This window comes from Haliaeetus albicilla, chromosome 4 (assembly GCF_947461875.1).
Source record: "Haliaeetus albicilla chromosome 4, bHalAlb1.1, whole genome shotgun sequence".
NCBI classification, from domain to species: Eukaryota; Metazoa; Chordata; class Aves; order Accipitriformes; family Accipitridae; genus Haliaeetus; species Haliaeetus albicilla.
The window spans coordinates 17,394,479-17,409,302 of NC_091486.1; the positions used below are offsets into that span (position 1 = coordinate 17,394,479).

Consider the following 14,824-nt stretch of genomic DNA (forward strand, 5'->3'; position numbering starts at 1 on the left):
AAGTTCTTTACAGCTCTTGTAGAGCTAGTGTCTTTTGGGTTTTTTTTGTTGGTTTTGTTTTGTTCTGGTTTTTGTTTTTTACTTCTTGATTTGTTTAAAATGGTTAATTATGGAAGATGTATCGCAGCCCTTGGTAAGTGCTTGCAGTGGTTAGATACCCTATCTATTCAGGAATAAGTAGTGCACAGCAAAGCAGCAGCTGTACAAGTTTAGAATTCAAATAACATGTAACTTCATCATTCTCTCTTTTGATACCTATTCAGGGATTGGGGAAGGAGCCTGACTAATTGTTTTGACTACTGGGGAATTAGTGTTCCAACCCTGTCTCATGTAGCTCCTGGGGAACATCCTCCAAAGAGGAGGAGCCTTGAGAATGGCATAAACCCTTTCAACACCATTGGGTTTGTTGCATTTAATATGTCCCTGGTCTGTTTTGAGTGATCTTTTCTTGCTTTAGCTTGATCCAGAGTTATTTGAAATGAGCTGTCTGTAATTGCATGACCTCCATCTTGTCTTTTTCCTAGCAGTGGCCTTCTGTTAGTCCAGGAGGAAAAAGTTTAATTTGGACATTTCTTGCACGTGTGGGACTGGCTTGTCCGTTTCAGCAGATTTCTCAGGGTGGTGTCAGTTTACTCCTTTCAGGCTTCTGCAACGCATCAGATATTGTCTACGTTCTGCTCAGTTGTCGTCCACTGTTACCTCAGTTTCAAAAAGTGACCTAATTCCTGCTTTATCCCTTTTTTCCCCTCACGGGATCTGATATCTTTGGTCTCTGTGACTCCTCCCTCTTTAGAGTAGTATAGACACCTCTGTCTTGTGCAAACTGACTCTTACCTTGCGACATGTCCAAAGGTTTGACCTCTTCTTTTATTTAGTTCAATAAATATCCTGCTTTTTTAAATGTTTATGGGAATTGTCTGATCCTGGTATTGATCACATTTCCTTCTGATCCATTTAATAAGGATGGCAGGAGAAGACATGTTCCACCTTGATTACAACCTATATATAAATATCTGATAAAGAGTCCTGAAATTAATTTCCGGTAGCTGATCTGTGAACTCTTTCCACCAGACTTGGTTAGTAAGTGGATGAATCAGCTGAATAGATTTGGGTGACTGGTAGATCTCAGTAAAATGATAAAAGAATTTCATTTTCTTTTTCATTTAAATGTGAATGAGCTGTTGGTACAGATGTCACTCAAGAATCTCTTTGTTATTTTAATGAACCTGCATTAAACCATGCAGAAAATTACAAGGCATGTGTTATTTAACTACTATATGTGAATTTACAGCAGTAGAAATTCATAGCTCTCATCTAATAATAGAATTAGATAATAATGGAGATATGAGGGTAGAAAGGCATCTTGGAGGCTTTTATGTCTACAGTGTAATTTTTTTTCCCCACTTTTCGGGAGCACCTACTTTAGATACAGGTTTCCCAGCCCCTTCTTGTCTCCCCTACAACACATGTTTTACAATCTTCTTACATGATTTGTATTTATTAACTCATGTTCTAGCATCCAGCCAGCTGTGCCTAGACTCACCATGGCTGTCAGATGGGCATCTTCGGGTCCTGCTTCAGGCAGCTTCATCTTTCTTTTCTTGCTAGTAGAATTTCAAAAGAAAAAAAAAAAATTAATAAAAAGTAAGAAAAAAATCTACTTCTCTGGATCTCTTCTGCTTTTGTGAGGAAGACAGTCTTGTTTATGGCTTGTTGTGGCAAGTTTATTACAAGACAATTTATTTTGGAGGTGAGGATGTACCTGAGAGGGTGTGTCATTTTCCTGTGACATCCGATGCCAAATGAAATGTTGAGCCAGCCGTAAAGATATTAATGTGTCTAGTGGGTAAATGCCAATTCGGAAAGTACTCTCATAAAAGTTGATGTACCCTTCCCTTATAGCATGTGGATGATGAATAAAAAACCAATATGGTTTGTCCTGTTTCCTAGAAGTTTTAAGCACTGTCCTTGAGCGTCTTCAGGCAGTGAAGGCTGAAAGTATCTGTGGGAAGTGAAGTACTCTTCCATTTAGGGTGCTTGGACAATGGCTCTGGGATTTTCTTTTGGAACTGGGGATGACTACTTAGCAGGTTCTGCTTATATTGTAAGCTGTATGATAACGATGCTCTGTTTTGCTTTCCCAGGCTGCCAGGAGAGTGATCTTGCTTTCGGGAACCCCTGCCATGTCGCGGCCTGCGGAGCTCTACACGCAGATCATGGCTGTCCAGCCAGCCTTCTTCTCACAGTTCCACTCCTTTGGGCTACGCTACTGTGATGCCAGGAAGGTACTTCAGTGGGGAAGTTGCAGACTGGGGCACTGCAAACAGCATTTTACTTTTTATTTCAAAATGTGGAGGCTTTTTCTTTCCTTCCTTCTATCTGTTGCTACATCTTTTTTGAGAAAGTCTCACTGCAGAGTAACATTTTGAAAGCTTTCAACCTGAGAAGCTCTAGATGCTGCAGTGGTGGGCCTGAGACATGGAGGCAGTAATGCTTCCTGTCAAAATCTGCCCTGAAAGCCAAGGAAGTAAAAAAAAAAAAAATAAAAAATTGTCCATAGCTGGGGAAAGGAGCCTATTCTAATAAGAACTTGCCCCCAGAGTGTTTTAAATGGGCAGAGTAACTATGGGGCCTTTAGGCAGCTGCAGGTTTGGGCTAATTGATTAAAAAAACAAACAAACAAAAAAAGCAAACCCAAACCATTTACTACTCTGCTTTAGTGACTGTTTAACAAAGTAAGGCCTCTGTTGCTTGGGATTTTGGATTTTATACCTCTGGGTAAGTAAAAGATGAAGACTTATACTCTGTATTCCACCTTCTAATTCACGAAATGGATGTGATCCTCAGCATATCTTGGAAATAAGTTAACCTCTCTTATCTCTGCCAGCTGCTCAGCAGTGGTTTCAGCAGAGTCACCAAGTCCAACTAGTGCAAGATCTTGGCTCTGCAGGAAGCCAGCATTTGCAGCCATGATGGCAGGTGTCTGTCTTGCTCTCAACGTATGGGCAACTCAGCTGTCCTTGGATTTGCCATCTCTAGGACTGCTGTGTGTGTTGGAACACAGACTGCTAAGAGAAGAGCTCTTGCTGCTGCCTGTTGTACAAGGAGGCTCTAGGATCTTCTGTGCTGGTTGCATAGACACAAAAAGGGGAATCAAAGTTCCCCTGAGTTCTGATTTGGAGCAAGAGCCCTCTAATCTGGCTTGCCCTTCAGTTCCTCCAGGACAAGCATGTAGCAGTTAGCATGTGGCACAGAATGGCTTGTCAGTATAAGCATGGACCTGTAGTGCATGAACTTGCTTGCTCTGCTTTGTTCTTGAGTAATGCATTTCACTTCTTGTGCCTAAGACTGGGCAAAAACTTTCAGCAGAGTGGTTGGAAACACCAAATGACCATTTCAATGCTCAAAAATATTTACAGAAGAACTCATCATCAGTGTATGCCATAAAAATAGGTATAGCTATTAGTAGGGCTTTCATGTTTGTTTTCTTTTCTCTGTTTGGGGTAGCTAACATATGCCAAGTTTCTACCAAGAAGATTCATATTGCAGTCTTGTGTGAAGTTCTCAAGTCCCCTTTTTCCTAGATATGAATGCCCACTTTTACTTTCGTAGCTAGTGTAGTGCTGTTCTGCATATGTCCAAATGTGCAAGCTAGATGAGCAATTCATTTGCTTTGGTAGTCATATGCTGATGCCATTGATTAAAGTAAGGCCATTAGCACACAGAATCACAGATACAAAGCTTGAGTTCTGGAAGATGACAGCATTCATGTTAGCAAAGCACTGCTTTCCTGGCAGAGGATAAACTTACTGTTTCTCCATCCATAGTAGGAATCTTATGGAGAGAGAGGGCCACGTCCTCTGCTGAGCTTCATTATCTTTGTTGAAAGATTCTTGTCTGAGTATCGCTCGGAATGCTTCTTAGACGGAAATTAAGAGAAGCAGTTAAATCTTGTTGGTTTTCTGAAGTAAAAAGGAAAGCTGAATTGCAGCGTGTGAGTCTGAATGGGTTTGGAGTTTCATAAACCCTTTGAGGGTAAAGTTCTGCAGTCATACGGACCTCAGGTAAGATGTGGAATTGGATAAAAGAAATAAAATTGTTTTACACAATCCAGGTTGTAATTCTGTGTAAATCTGTGTATTCTGTGTAAATGAGTTTTCAACCTACAATGAAACTCAGCATGGAGGTCACAGTCTGCATCCGCTTCCCTTCAAAACCTCTGCAGGGTTTCTAGTACAATTTTGTTTCTCTGTTTGACCTGCCTCTTCTAGACAGTTGAACATTACTGGTCTTCTCACTGCTCACCTGGGACATTTTGCTACAGTTAATGTCAGTAAATGATAGAGTGAACCCAGAAAGACCTTGGTTATTTAAAGAAGTGGGGCTGCAGGAAATGAAGATATGTGGATAGTATTAGAGGAAAAAATGAGACTGCTGAATATTGGATTGCCACAGATCTACACAGCAATGAGTAAATTAAAAGGTGTTTTGATGATTCTAGTTGTTCCCTCATGAGTGTAGTATGTCCCTCAAGTTCCTTTTTGCAGCTCTAACCTGGATTATGTTAAGAGTTACATCCTCTCTGAAGAACTGTTGTGTACTTTTGCTGTCATTACTTAAATAGGTTCTTCTTTCTGTCCTAAAAGTGGCAGCATTATGAGTGGGGATGGAATTGCACAGAACCAGAGAGGTGTTGCAAGGCTTTTGGAGATCTGTCAGGATGAGAGGTGCTATGTAAAAATGTTTTGGTATTGATAATAAATCTGATTGCATTATAAGATTAAAGAAAAATTGACAGACTTGAACCATTCAATTTAAAACTAAAACCTGACTAGTTTCCGTTTGAAGAGAATAGATTTTATGACAGAAAATTGCAAATATCTGGCAGATGTGATTAGAAAAGATATAAAATAAAAGTTTATCATTTTGTAATGCAACCTCCCAGCATCTGTACTCTTAAAAATGCAGCAAGTGAAATGTCACCTGCTTATTTACAAAATATCTCAAGTCTGTTTCCCAAAATACATGCTGTGAATTCATTTTTCAAACTGGGTGATGTTGGCAAATATTAAACAATTTCTATCTGAGCACATGCTCTGAATTTGTAAGAGTTTGGCAGCTTCTACTAACACTGTGATAAGTTTACTGACTCATGTAAGATGCTGTAACACTTTGGTAAGAAAATCACAGTTGGAAGCATTTGTTCTGGAACGTTATGGATCAAAGCCAGATGTGTATTTTGGCAAAATAAATGTCCCTCTTTTTTCTCTCTCTTCTTTTCCACAATAGGATATACTAAACTATATTTTAATAATTTCCCAAATAATCATATTTTTTATTGCTCGCTAGGTGCAGCATGGAACTAGCATGTTTCCTTGTTTGCAAATTGTTCCAGCAACAGTCACCATAAAAGGAATTTAGTAATCTGAACATACTGTAGGGATTCTGCCTGTATATGTTTTTTAATATGACAGTAGATAGTATATTCGCTCTGTTTGTGCCTTGTTCTTTCAGTTGTGATGATGTTACTCTTCTGAAATGAATTGTGCTAGGTGGACACAACACATATGTATTACTTGCTTGTTATGGAAGTGGAAAGTGGAAAAACATGGGCTGCATGAGTAGAATGAGGTAGCCTGAGGAGAGTGTCCAGGCCCTGTAGCAGGTCTTGCTCAGCAGCCTAGTCAGTGTTGATCCCTGCTACGTAGCTACCAGTACCTTGAGCAGTGTGGGCAGAGGGCTTACGAGGCTGGGTACAGCACTAGGTGGGTCCTTCCTGGTTCCGTACATCTGCTCTGCTGGGTCCACAGAGTCTGAAGAATTGCAGAAAGGGGGCACGAAGACCGGGGCTCAGCACTATCAGTTTTCATGCAGCATGCCTAAAGCTAATAAACCCAGCTAGACTTGAGCCAGGTTTTTACGAACCTGAGGGATGTATCTGCACTGCACTCCTGGTTTCAGGGAAGAAGAGCTGTAATACCCATGTTGGCTTTTTGAGGGCTTGGCTTAGATCCAGGTGGGCTTATTACCTCTGGCTGTATACCACTGTGCTGTTGTCAGAGCCAAAGTTTTAACTCTACAGGATCCAAACTGGCTTTGTGTCTAGGGTTTGAATTGTTTCCTGCTTTAATGAACCAACTATAGATAATCAGATGGTACCATAATTATGTAGGAATAGATTAAGTCAAATGAGTTTTAGTGGTGGCCGTAAGTGCCAGAATCTGAAGTCAGTTAATGGTTCACATCAGTACAACATGGCAATAGAATTGCAGATTGTCCTGCTATTTCTCAGCCTGAAGTAGGAATGTTCACTTCCAGATACCAGTGAGGTCTTAATCGCCTGTAAGCTGTTTGCTTCCTCCTCTTTCTGTCTCATGGCATGTTCCCATCATTGTTCCATCAAAGGACCATCCCTTAATACAGTGAGTAATGTGACTAATCTCATGGCTGGTATGATTTATTTTGTCTCATGCATTCTACAGGAGAATGGAGGGTGCAGTGAATACTTTGGAGCTTTTTCTTATTTTACTTCCCTTTCTGGTTACACCTGGTTTCTCTTGGGGAAGGCAAATGAAAGATAGAGATTTTTAAGGTTAAATCTATTTTAGCAATTAATGTGGCACGATGAGAGTGGAGCAGCAGATCAAAAGGGTTGGTGCTGAGGCTCCTTACATCTCTGTTATATGCATTTCAGGAGGGTATATGTATACATATGTAGGGGGTTACTTTGGGTTGTTTTTCCAAGACCAGAGGTTGTATTTTTGGCTTTTTTTGGTGACACTGCCAGTAAGACTTGGAATTAGAGCTGTGAGGAGGATTTTGCCTACCCCCTGCTTTGATTTTCAGTATTACTGTAGCTGTATTTCATACACTTATTTGTGAAACTTCAGCAGAAAGGTATCTCTTTATCCTTTACTTCAGCATAAAAACCTTATTGGTCTCCTCTCCAAAACAAAATTTTTTAAAGACGTTTCTTTTGGGGAATGTACCAATTTTGATGCCGCTGTTTGTCAGCTTAGTTGTTCTTTCCTGGAGAACAAATGATAGGCTGTGGGGTTACTAGTAGAAGTGATGAGCTGAGATTAATTGAACAGCTATATATTGTCTGCACACAGGATCTTGGAGGATAGGGCAGGTTCAGAGGTGAGTGCTTCAAGGAGGAGTAAATGAAGGGTTTGTTCAGAGGAGCTTTGAAGTGATGATGCTTTGAAGAGACAATGGTTGGAGTGATGTATTGTGGGCCACAATTTATTTATGGTAATGGCAGAAACAGAGTATGTCAGGAAGCGGATCAAGAGACAGGTCACAGTGGGAAGCAAGCAATTTTGACCTAGCATTTACTGGGTATGTCAGACAAGTGTAACATCTCTGTGAAGGCATTTGGGTTAAGGATGTTTGTCCTCATGCTGTTAGAGAAGATTTTTGTGTATCTGCTTAAAACTGAAGTAAATGTGTGCACAGAATTGCAGTGAGTTCTGTCAGTCTGCCCAAAGCTGCAAGTGGAGAGCAGAAACACCTTGCTGTGTGAGGATGAATACCAGGGCACACAGTGCTGTGGTAGGGATCTCCACCTATCTGTGTAGTCCCTGAGCACCTGTAGATAAGAAAAAGGGAAATTTAAGTAACCTTCTCATGTTGAATGGATTAGTTTGTACACTTCTATCTTATTGCCATTTTTGTCAAATCTCTCTCCCTGCTGATCATAAAGTTCTTGCTTTGTCCAGTTTCCCTGGAAGTTTATTCTACTCTTGGATTGCCTGCAGACCAGTCTCTTTTAAGTTTGACACTGATAACTGCTTTGATCTTTCCCAGATGCCGTGGGGTTGGGACTACTCTGGATCATCCAACTTAAATGAACTGAAAATTTTGCTGGAAGAGTCCATCATGATCCGACGTCTGAAATCGGATGTGCTTTCCCAGCTTCCAGCAAAGCAACGCAAAATGGTTGTGGTGGCTCCTGAAGGCATTAGTGCAAAGACCAAAGCTGTCTTGGCAGCTGAAGCAAAGAAGATGGCCAAAGGATATGAAAGTGTAAGTCAGAAACTATTTTTGTGATAATCCATTGATATTTCAGATACCTTTATTTAAAAACATCAGTGGAAAAACAGTACCCTGAGTTCCAAGGAAGGTCAGAGCCACATCTCATGTGAAGGTGCAGTGGAAGGCTGTTGAAGGCACAGTTTTAAATGAATGTACAACACAATCAAAACAGCTCAGCTTTTTTTCCTTTTGATTTAAGTAGTTTACTTTGTCTCTTTGTGTGAAATACTGTTTCTTCTCTCTTTTTTTCCTCTCTCAATAGTCCTAATTGTCTTTTGTACCTCCTGCCTCTGTACTTACTCTTCTGTCTTGCCTTGTAGTCCCATCCACCCTACAAACACAGCCTTGTTGAAGCTGCATTGTGAACGCAGCAGTAGCCAAAAATGTGAAGAGTGTATTTTTGCTTTTGTTTGTTTGTTTGTTTTTCTTGTATGGATGGCAAATGCATCTTCCAGGCTCCTAGGTTGCTAATACAGTTCTGTAAGAACTTAGGAGTTTTTTTCTTGCCATTTTAGTTGGGAAACGCTTTCTCAGCTAAAACTACATTTGTAATATGCTTGTCATCCGACTTGTAGGAGTTGAGTAGGAGGTGGGAAGGGAGGTGTCAGAAATAGGAGTGTGTGAGTATCTGCCATGCCCAGTGGCGAGTAGGAGATTTCACCCTCCAGTCCCCTTTTGTTGTGCATTTTTAGGCTGATTTTTTCCTAGCAAAGTGTTTATTGGCAGCAGCAGACATCCCATATATGTAAGGAAGAAGGAGGAAAGGTATTTCTGAGTCTCACATTTATTTATCTTTCTTTCTGCAGAAACAACAGGAGAAGGAAGCTCTTCTCCTCTTCTACAACAGAACGGCAGAAGCTAAAATCCACTCAGTTGTGTAAGCTGCATGTCATTGCTTCATTCTTGCGTAGTAAAATGTGTTTTTCCACTGAGAACAGGAAAACGGTGCAGGGACATGAAGCATAGCCTCAAGCCAGCTTAGAAAAAATTGATTTTAATTACAATGCACTAAACATTTTCTCCTCTCAGAGTTCCTAGGCTGAACAAGTCTTCTGATTTCATTCCAGATATGGATCTAAACTGTCTTTTGAGCCATCTAAAATTACTTGGTGTTTGGGACTTGGATCAAGTTCCCTGGTCCAGACCCTATTTCAGTTTAGGGAGGGGGGAAGTAATGAAACTAAAAGTATCAACAGAATTTGACAAAACAAACGCTGCAGTCCTGCTGCAGCAGGAACCCTGAGCCAAGAAGCTTATGAGATGGACTGAGCTTTAGTTGTAGCATGCTTTAAGGATGTTACAGCCCCTACTGAAGTTCTTGGCTCTTCCACAGAGCTCACATGGGACCTCAGTAGCAAAAGTTTTCTATCATAAGTGTGCTTTTAAGTCTGTCTTTCCTAGGAATAATTTCCTTCTGTGACTTTCCATGCCCTTGCATCCTTAGCCTTTCTGCTGGGACTACAAAGGAGTTGCTTTAGGTCATATAGCATGACTTTTTAATAAGTAGTATGCTAATAACATGAAAACAGTTTACTTTTCTGCAGTGCTGTGAATGTAAGGACCCGCTGATGTGCACTGCGTGATTTCACAGTCTCAGACCTTGCTGCAGAATTTGCCTGTTTGGCACAGAACTGCACTTCAGAGTCCCAGCGCTCATTTCTGTAGAAGAGTTTCTTCCTTTTATGTTAGTGAACAGTTAGAAGACTTTCTTCATTTTATTTCAGTTGCAAGTGTGAACTGAATATAAAATCATGAAGTGCTGTTTACTTGACTCTCTGGTAGGAACTAGTCCATCTTTTTCTGGGGTTTAGTAGCATTTAAAATACCACTGCCAACTAATGGTACTGTCCTATGATCATCAGCACCTCCCATGTCTTGCCCTTGATGACAGTCTTCCATTGCTTCCATTTGTTAAATGGAATATGGGAATGGGATGTAAAATAATTGTAATATGTTGGCACCTGCTTGTTATACTGAATGTTTGCTTTGATACTTGTTTTAAAATCCAGCAATCCCACTTCTCTCCCAGATTTCTGTGTTAAATGATATTGTCACATAATTGGGGTCTGAACTTCACAAACCCTGGGAACTGTCTGCAAAGCACTGATACATCTTAATACAGCGCTGGAAATCCTGCTTGGTGTTTTCTGACAGTTGCTGCTGACCTAAGCTGTGTTGTATTTAGCAAAGAACTTGGTATTCCTGATCTTTGCAACAACTCTCTTATTCCAAAGAAAAGATGACATTTGTATCATCTGTTCTGATGGCTGTTGCTATAGTTAGTTACAAATTTTAGGCTTATAGGTGTTTTTCAGGCTCCAGTTGACCTGATTGTAACAGAAGTTACTACACAGGAATGGATTCTGTAGCTCTGCAATTAGTCCATGGCAAAAGCCAGATGTTTTCATTTAATTAACACTGTTTATCTGCATTTAAAAGGACTCTTGTTACCTTTCATTGGTCATTAGCCTATATGGATAATTCCTAGAAATAGCTGATGTATTTAGATTGTTAAGCTGTAGTAAATTGTCAGTGTGAACCCTTGCAAGAAAAGCTACTTTTAGGATACTCTGATTCATGCGTTGAGACCTTTTCTTCTAAAATAAAAACAATCCTGAGTAAACATAGGAAGGATAATTGTATACAGATTATCTTAGTGTATTGTGATTGTGCAAAAGTTAAAAATATAGAAGGGCAAATGAGATCATCAAATAAGTATAGATGACTTCCAGTTGATTGGTCTGGGATGTCACATTTCAAGTAGGATGTAATAAATTGATTCTCAGTGATACTCAAGTATAAATGTAGGCAGCTGTCCTGCTGTGGTGAAGAAAAATGAGTGGATTTTCCTGCGATGTCTTTTTTAATCTCTAGGAGACTTGACTTGCTACTTGCATTTTACTGCAACTTTTTTATGCTAGCCTATTTCCTAGTTTCTGTATATAGATGAGCAATATCTTTAAAATTTGTTGTGAGCAAAGCCTGTATTCTCTCAGCACATAATTTTATAGAGTTTGGGGTTTTTCTCTGTTTTCATGTAGAGAATACATCCTGGAGTTACTGGAAAGTGGGAATGATAAATTCCTGGTGTTTGCTCATCACAAGATAATGCTGGATGCAATAGTTGCAGAGCTGGAGAAGAAAGTAAGTAATTGACTAAGTCGTCTTAACTTTACCATTATTCCAGCTTCAAAGCTGTTTAAGACCTCCCCAGAGTTACGGCTGGTCAGATAGTTTATGAAAGTTAGTGGCAGAGATAATTTCTACTTGCTGTGCTTCTGAATGTGCCCTTCACTGAGGGAGCTGAGCTGTCAGGGTGAATGCCTCACAGGATGCACTTTGTATTAGCTGAATGGCTTTTGTTGTATTTAATGTTCTTTAATCTCCATTGTCTGCCCTGGAGCTTGTGTAATTCTTGGAGGAGTGTTACCCTGTGTGGCTATCTCCGCTTTGTCTTCCAACCTTTCCTCAGAGAGGGAGAATGTAACAACCCAAGTCCAGCTATGGCTGCCTGCCATTATCTCTGTGGTGCTCTTACATTTTTGAACTGGAATACTGTAGGGAGACTTGATAGACCTGCCAGTCATCTCTCCGACTTCACAAGTGTTTGTCTAATTATTCATGTGAGACTTCTGTGGATGCCCCTAAGGAGTTCTGAGTCATGCTGGGGCAGTGTGAAAGATGGTTTAAGTTAATATTCCAAACTATAAACCACAGTGGCAGTGGTGACTTTGCTGCTTCTGTGGCAGCAACCTCCAGTAGAGCAAGGAGGTTGGACACTGAAGAGTTATGGCCCTGCATCACCCAAGCTTGTCATGCCTCTCCTGAGCCTACCACAGAGCAACTGAGATGTGTAGGATCCCATCTCCTCCCATCACAAACAGGGGAAAACTTAGGGAGGTTGGGGAGGTTGTAGCAGCTGTAACATCAGCACACAGACAGTGTTCAGCTTTGTATTAAGCCAGTTGCCTTTCCACTGTACTTGAGTTGCCAGCTTCTTGCTGTCACTTGAGTTGCAGGAAGTTGCTCAGAACTGGTGGGAGAACAATAGATATAAGAGCAAGTCATGCATTGTGAACAAAGGTGAGGTACATTATATGCTGAGCTACAGTGCCTCTGCCTTAAAGATCAGGAAAGGTCTTAAAAATACAACTGTTGGCTTTTTACTTTCCTGGTTCTGCCATGGGGAAGGGAAACAGAATCCACTAAAACATGGGAGGAGGATACGGAAAAGGGGATACAAGGCCTCTAGAAAGTATCTTCTTCTGCCTTTTCACAGCACGTTGAATACATTCGCATTGATGGCTCCACACCTTCAGCCGAGCGGCAGTTTCTGTGCCAGAAGTTCCAGTTCTCAGAGAAGCAGGTTGTGGCCGTCCTGTCCCTTACTGCCGCAAACATGGGCCTGACGTTGTCTGCTGCGGACCTGGTGGTGTTTGCAGAGCTCTTCTGGAACCCCGGGGTATGCGTCCTGGAGGGACAAGGGTTGGATGCTCCCTGGAGAGCAGAAACATTGGTGCTTAGGAGGAGACGTAATGGGCAGGGGACTTTATCTAGGGTTTTTCTCTTTCTTTCTCTGATGGCTACTTGTCTGTGCACCCCCAGGTGCCTGGGCTTGAACCAGTGAGGCTGATTACACAGCTTGCTGGCTGGAGAAGACAGTGTGAAAGGGAAACATGCTCTTGTTTCTTAATTTGACAACCGCTTCTCAACCGCTTGCCCAGCCAAGACCTGAAAGAGTCCATCATCAATGCTGACCCTTTACTTACGAAAATGCTCATTGCCTTTTGGGAACATCATGCACCAGATTACTTCTTGGCTTAATCTGTGTTTGAGCATGCAGTTAACAGGATCCAGATGAAAAATAGTTGCTAAGCACAAGAAATGAGATCTCCCTGCTCTCTGGTGCTTACACTGTTTCTTAGATGTTGCAGTTCTCACCTTATTTTCTTTGTCATGTTTTTACATAAAGGTTTTGATTCAAGCAGAAGATCGGGCACATCGAATTGGACAGACCAGCTCTGTTAATATTCACTACCTGGTGGCTAAAGGCACAGCAGATGACTATTTATGGTAGGAAGTGGGAAAGATACTTTGGTTCTTCTGCCACCTGTTTTCACTGTTTGTCACATATGTGATGTAAGGTGCTTAATGTTAGAGCTGATTTCCACAGCCTATGAGATGAGGAGCAACAACTGCCAATCAGGGCTGCTGTGAGCTGGTGACATGGCCTGGCCACAGTGGACATAACTAAGTAGATGACAAGCAGGAGGAATAAAAGTAGTTATCTGAAAAAGAAAGGACTGTTGAGAGAAATTCTGGGAGAGTTGATGCATCTAAAAACTTCACAGCCTCTGTGTAAGAAGAAGGAATTGTCTTAGATACAGCCCAGAACATTTGTGTGCTGGGGTACTGTAAAGTGCTGAGTACTTTCAAGCAAATTCAACAGACACTAGAGATGGTTCCCTGTATTGTGGATCAGGTCTGAGGAGCAATCTGGCTGCTGAGTGCTTGGGCAGGGAGCTGTGGAGGAGGACTGCACTGTTGCTTTCCTCTTGCTTTTCAGTGAGCCCTTCAGATAAATTAAAAAAGTGCTACTGACCCACCTCTGGAGAGTTGCAGTCTGAGCCTTTTTGGCTGCAGTGAGAGCTATGGGTGGACACTGGTCCTTAGGGCTGGGGAATCTGACATCCTGGGGAAGGGGAGGGTCTAAGGAATCCTTAGGGCTGCAAGGGAACTGACCTATCATTATCCACCAGCTGGTTCATTTGAAGTTCAAAATTGCATCTTTATTACCTTGTTTAAAGGACGAATGAACTAAGTGAACTTGTGCCATTCCCAGAATATCATGATGGCAAATAATTATAACCCTACAATGCAGGGATCTGGAAACTGATGCATCGCCCACGTTTCATGGAAAGTTAATGACAGTAATTCTGCCTTTATTTGTGAAATGCTGTCCATGCAGTCATTAATGCTTAATGGGAAGGAAATATGGCTCTTCAAAGAAGGACAGTGGCATCCTTTTTAATGGCGAGAAAAAGAACAAGACGACAAGGCTATTTGGTAAATGCATTAATTGTGCTGTGGCCTTTGCTTCTTGAAAAGTATCCAGTCTGCAGGTGTGGTTGGGACCTCTCCGCCTCTTGAGCCAGTGATAGATTCTTCTTCCTGCCATACATCGGGATATACCCTAGAAATGCTGATGTGTCTGTTGATGGGGATTACCATTGCTTACCTTGGAGACTGAAAACACAGGCTATTGGAACTCCCTTTAGCTACATCTTCTTGTTCTGACTTCATACCATTGGTGTTGCCTCAGTCAACTAGTTTCCCTGTTGGATATGTGTGTTCTCCAAATATTTATAGCCTGAAATCCTCTTCTTGTTACTTACTTAAATTGGATTATGTGGTGGGTTGACCCTGGCTGGACGCCAGGTGCCCACCAAAGCCGCTCTATCACTCCTCCTCCTCAACTGGACAGGGAGAGAAAATAGAACAAAAGGCTCGTGGATCGAGATAAGGACAGGGAGAGATCACTCAGCAATTACCATCACAGGCAAAACAGACTCAACTTGGGGAAACTAGTTTAATTTATTACTAATCAAATATGAGTAGGATAATGAGAAGTAAAACCAAATCTTAAAACACATTCCCCCACCCCTCCCTTTTCCCTGGGCTTAACGTTACTCCCAATTTTCTCTATCCCCTCCCCCTGAGCGGCACACAGGGACAGGGAATGGTGGTTGCGGTCAGTTCATAGAATCATTGAATGGTTTGGGTT

At 41.4% G+C, this 14,824-nt stretch overlaps 1 protein-coding gene across 3 annotated transcripts in view; it reads left to right on the top strand.

Moving 5' to 3' along the window:
• SMARCAL1 (SNF2 related chromatin remodeling annealing helicase 1) overlaps nt 1-14,824 on the top strand; it is a 40,584-nt gene that overhangs the window by 23,449 nt on the left and 2,311 nt on the right. For all 3 annotated transcript variants that reach the window (XM_069781095.1, XM_069781096.1, XM_069781097.1), the window contains exons 10-15: nt 2,145-2,285; nt 7,813-8,031; nt 8,847-8,917; nt 11,082-11,184; nt 12,320-12,502; nt 13,013-13,113. In XM_069781095.1, the coding sequence (XP_069637196.1) occupies nt 2,145-2,285; nt 7,813-8,031; nt 8,847-8,917; nt 11,082-11,184; nt 12,320-12,502; nt 13,013-13,113 (818 nt within the window). The remainder of the gene's footprint in view (nt 1-2,144; nt 2,286-7,812; nt 8,032-8,846; nt 8,918-11,081; nt 11,185-12,319; nt 12,503-13,012; nt 13,114-14,824) is intronic.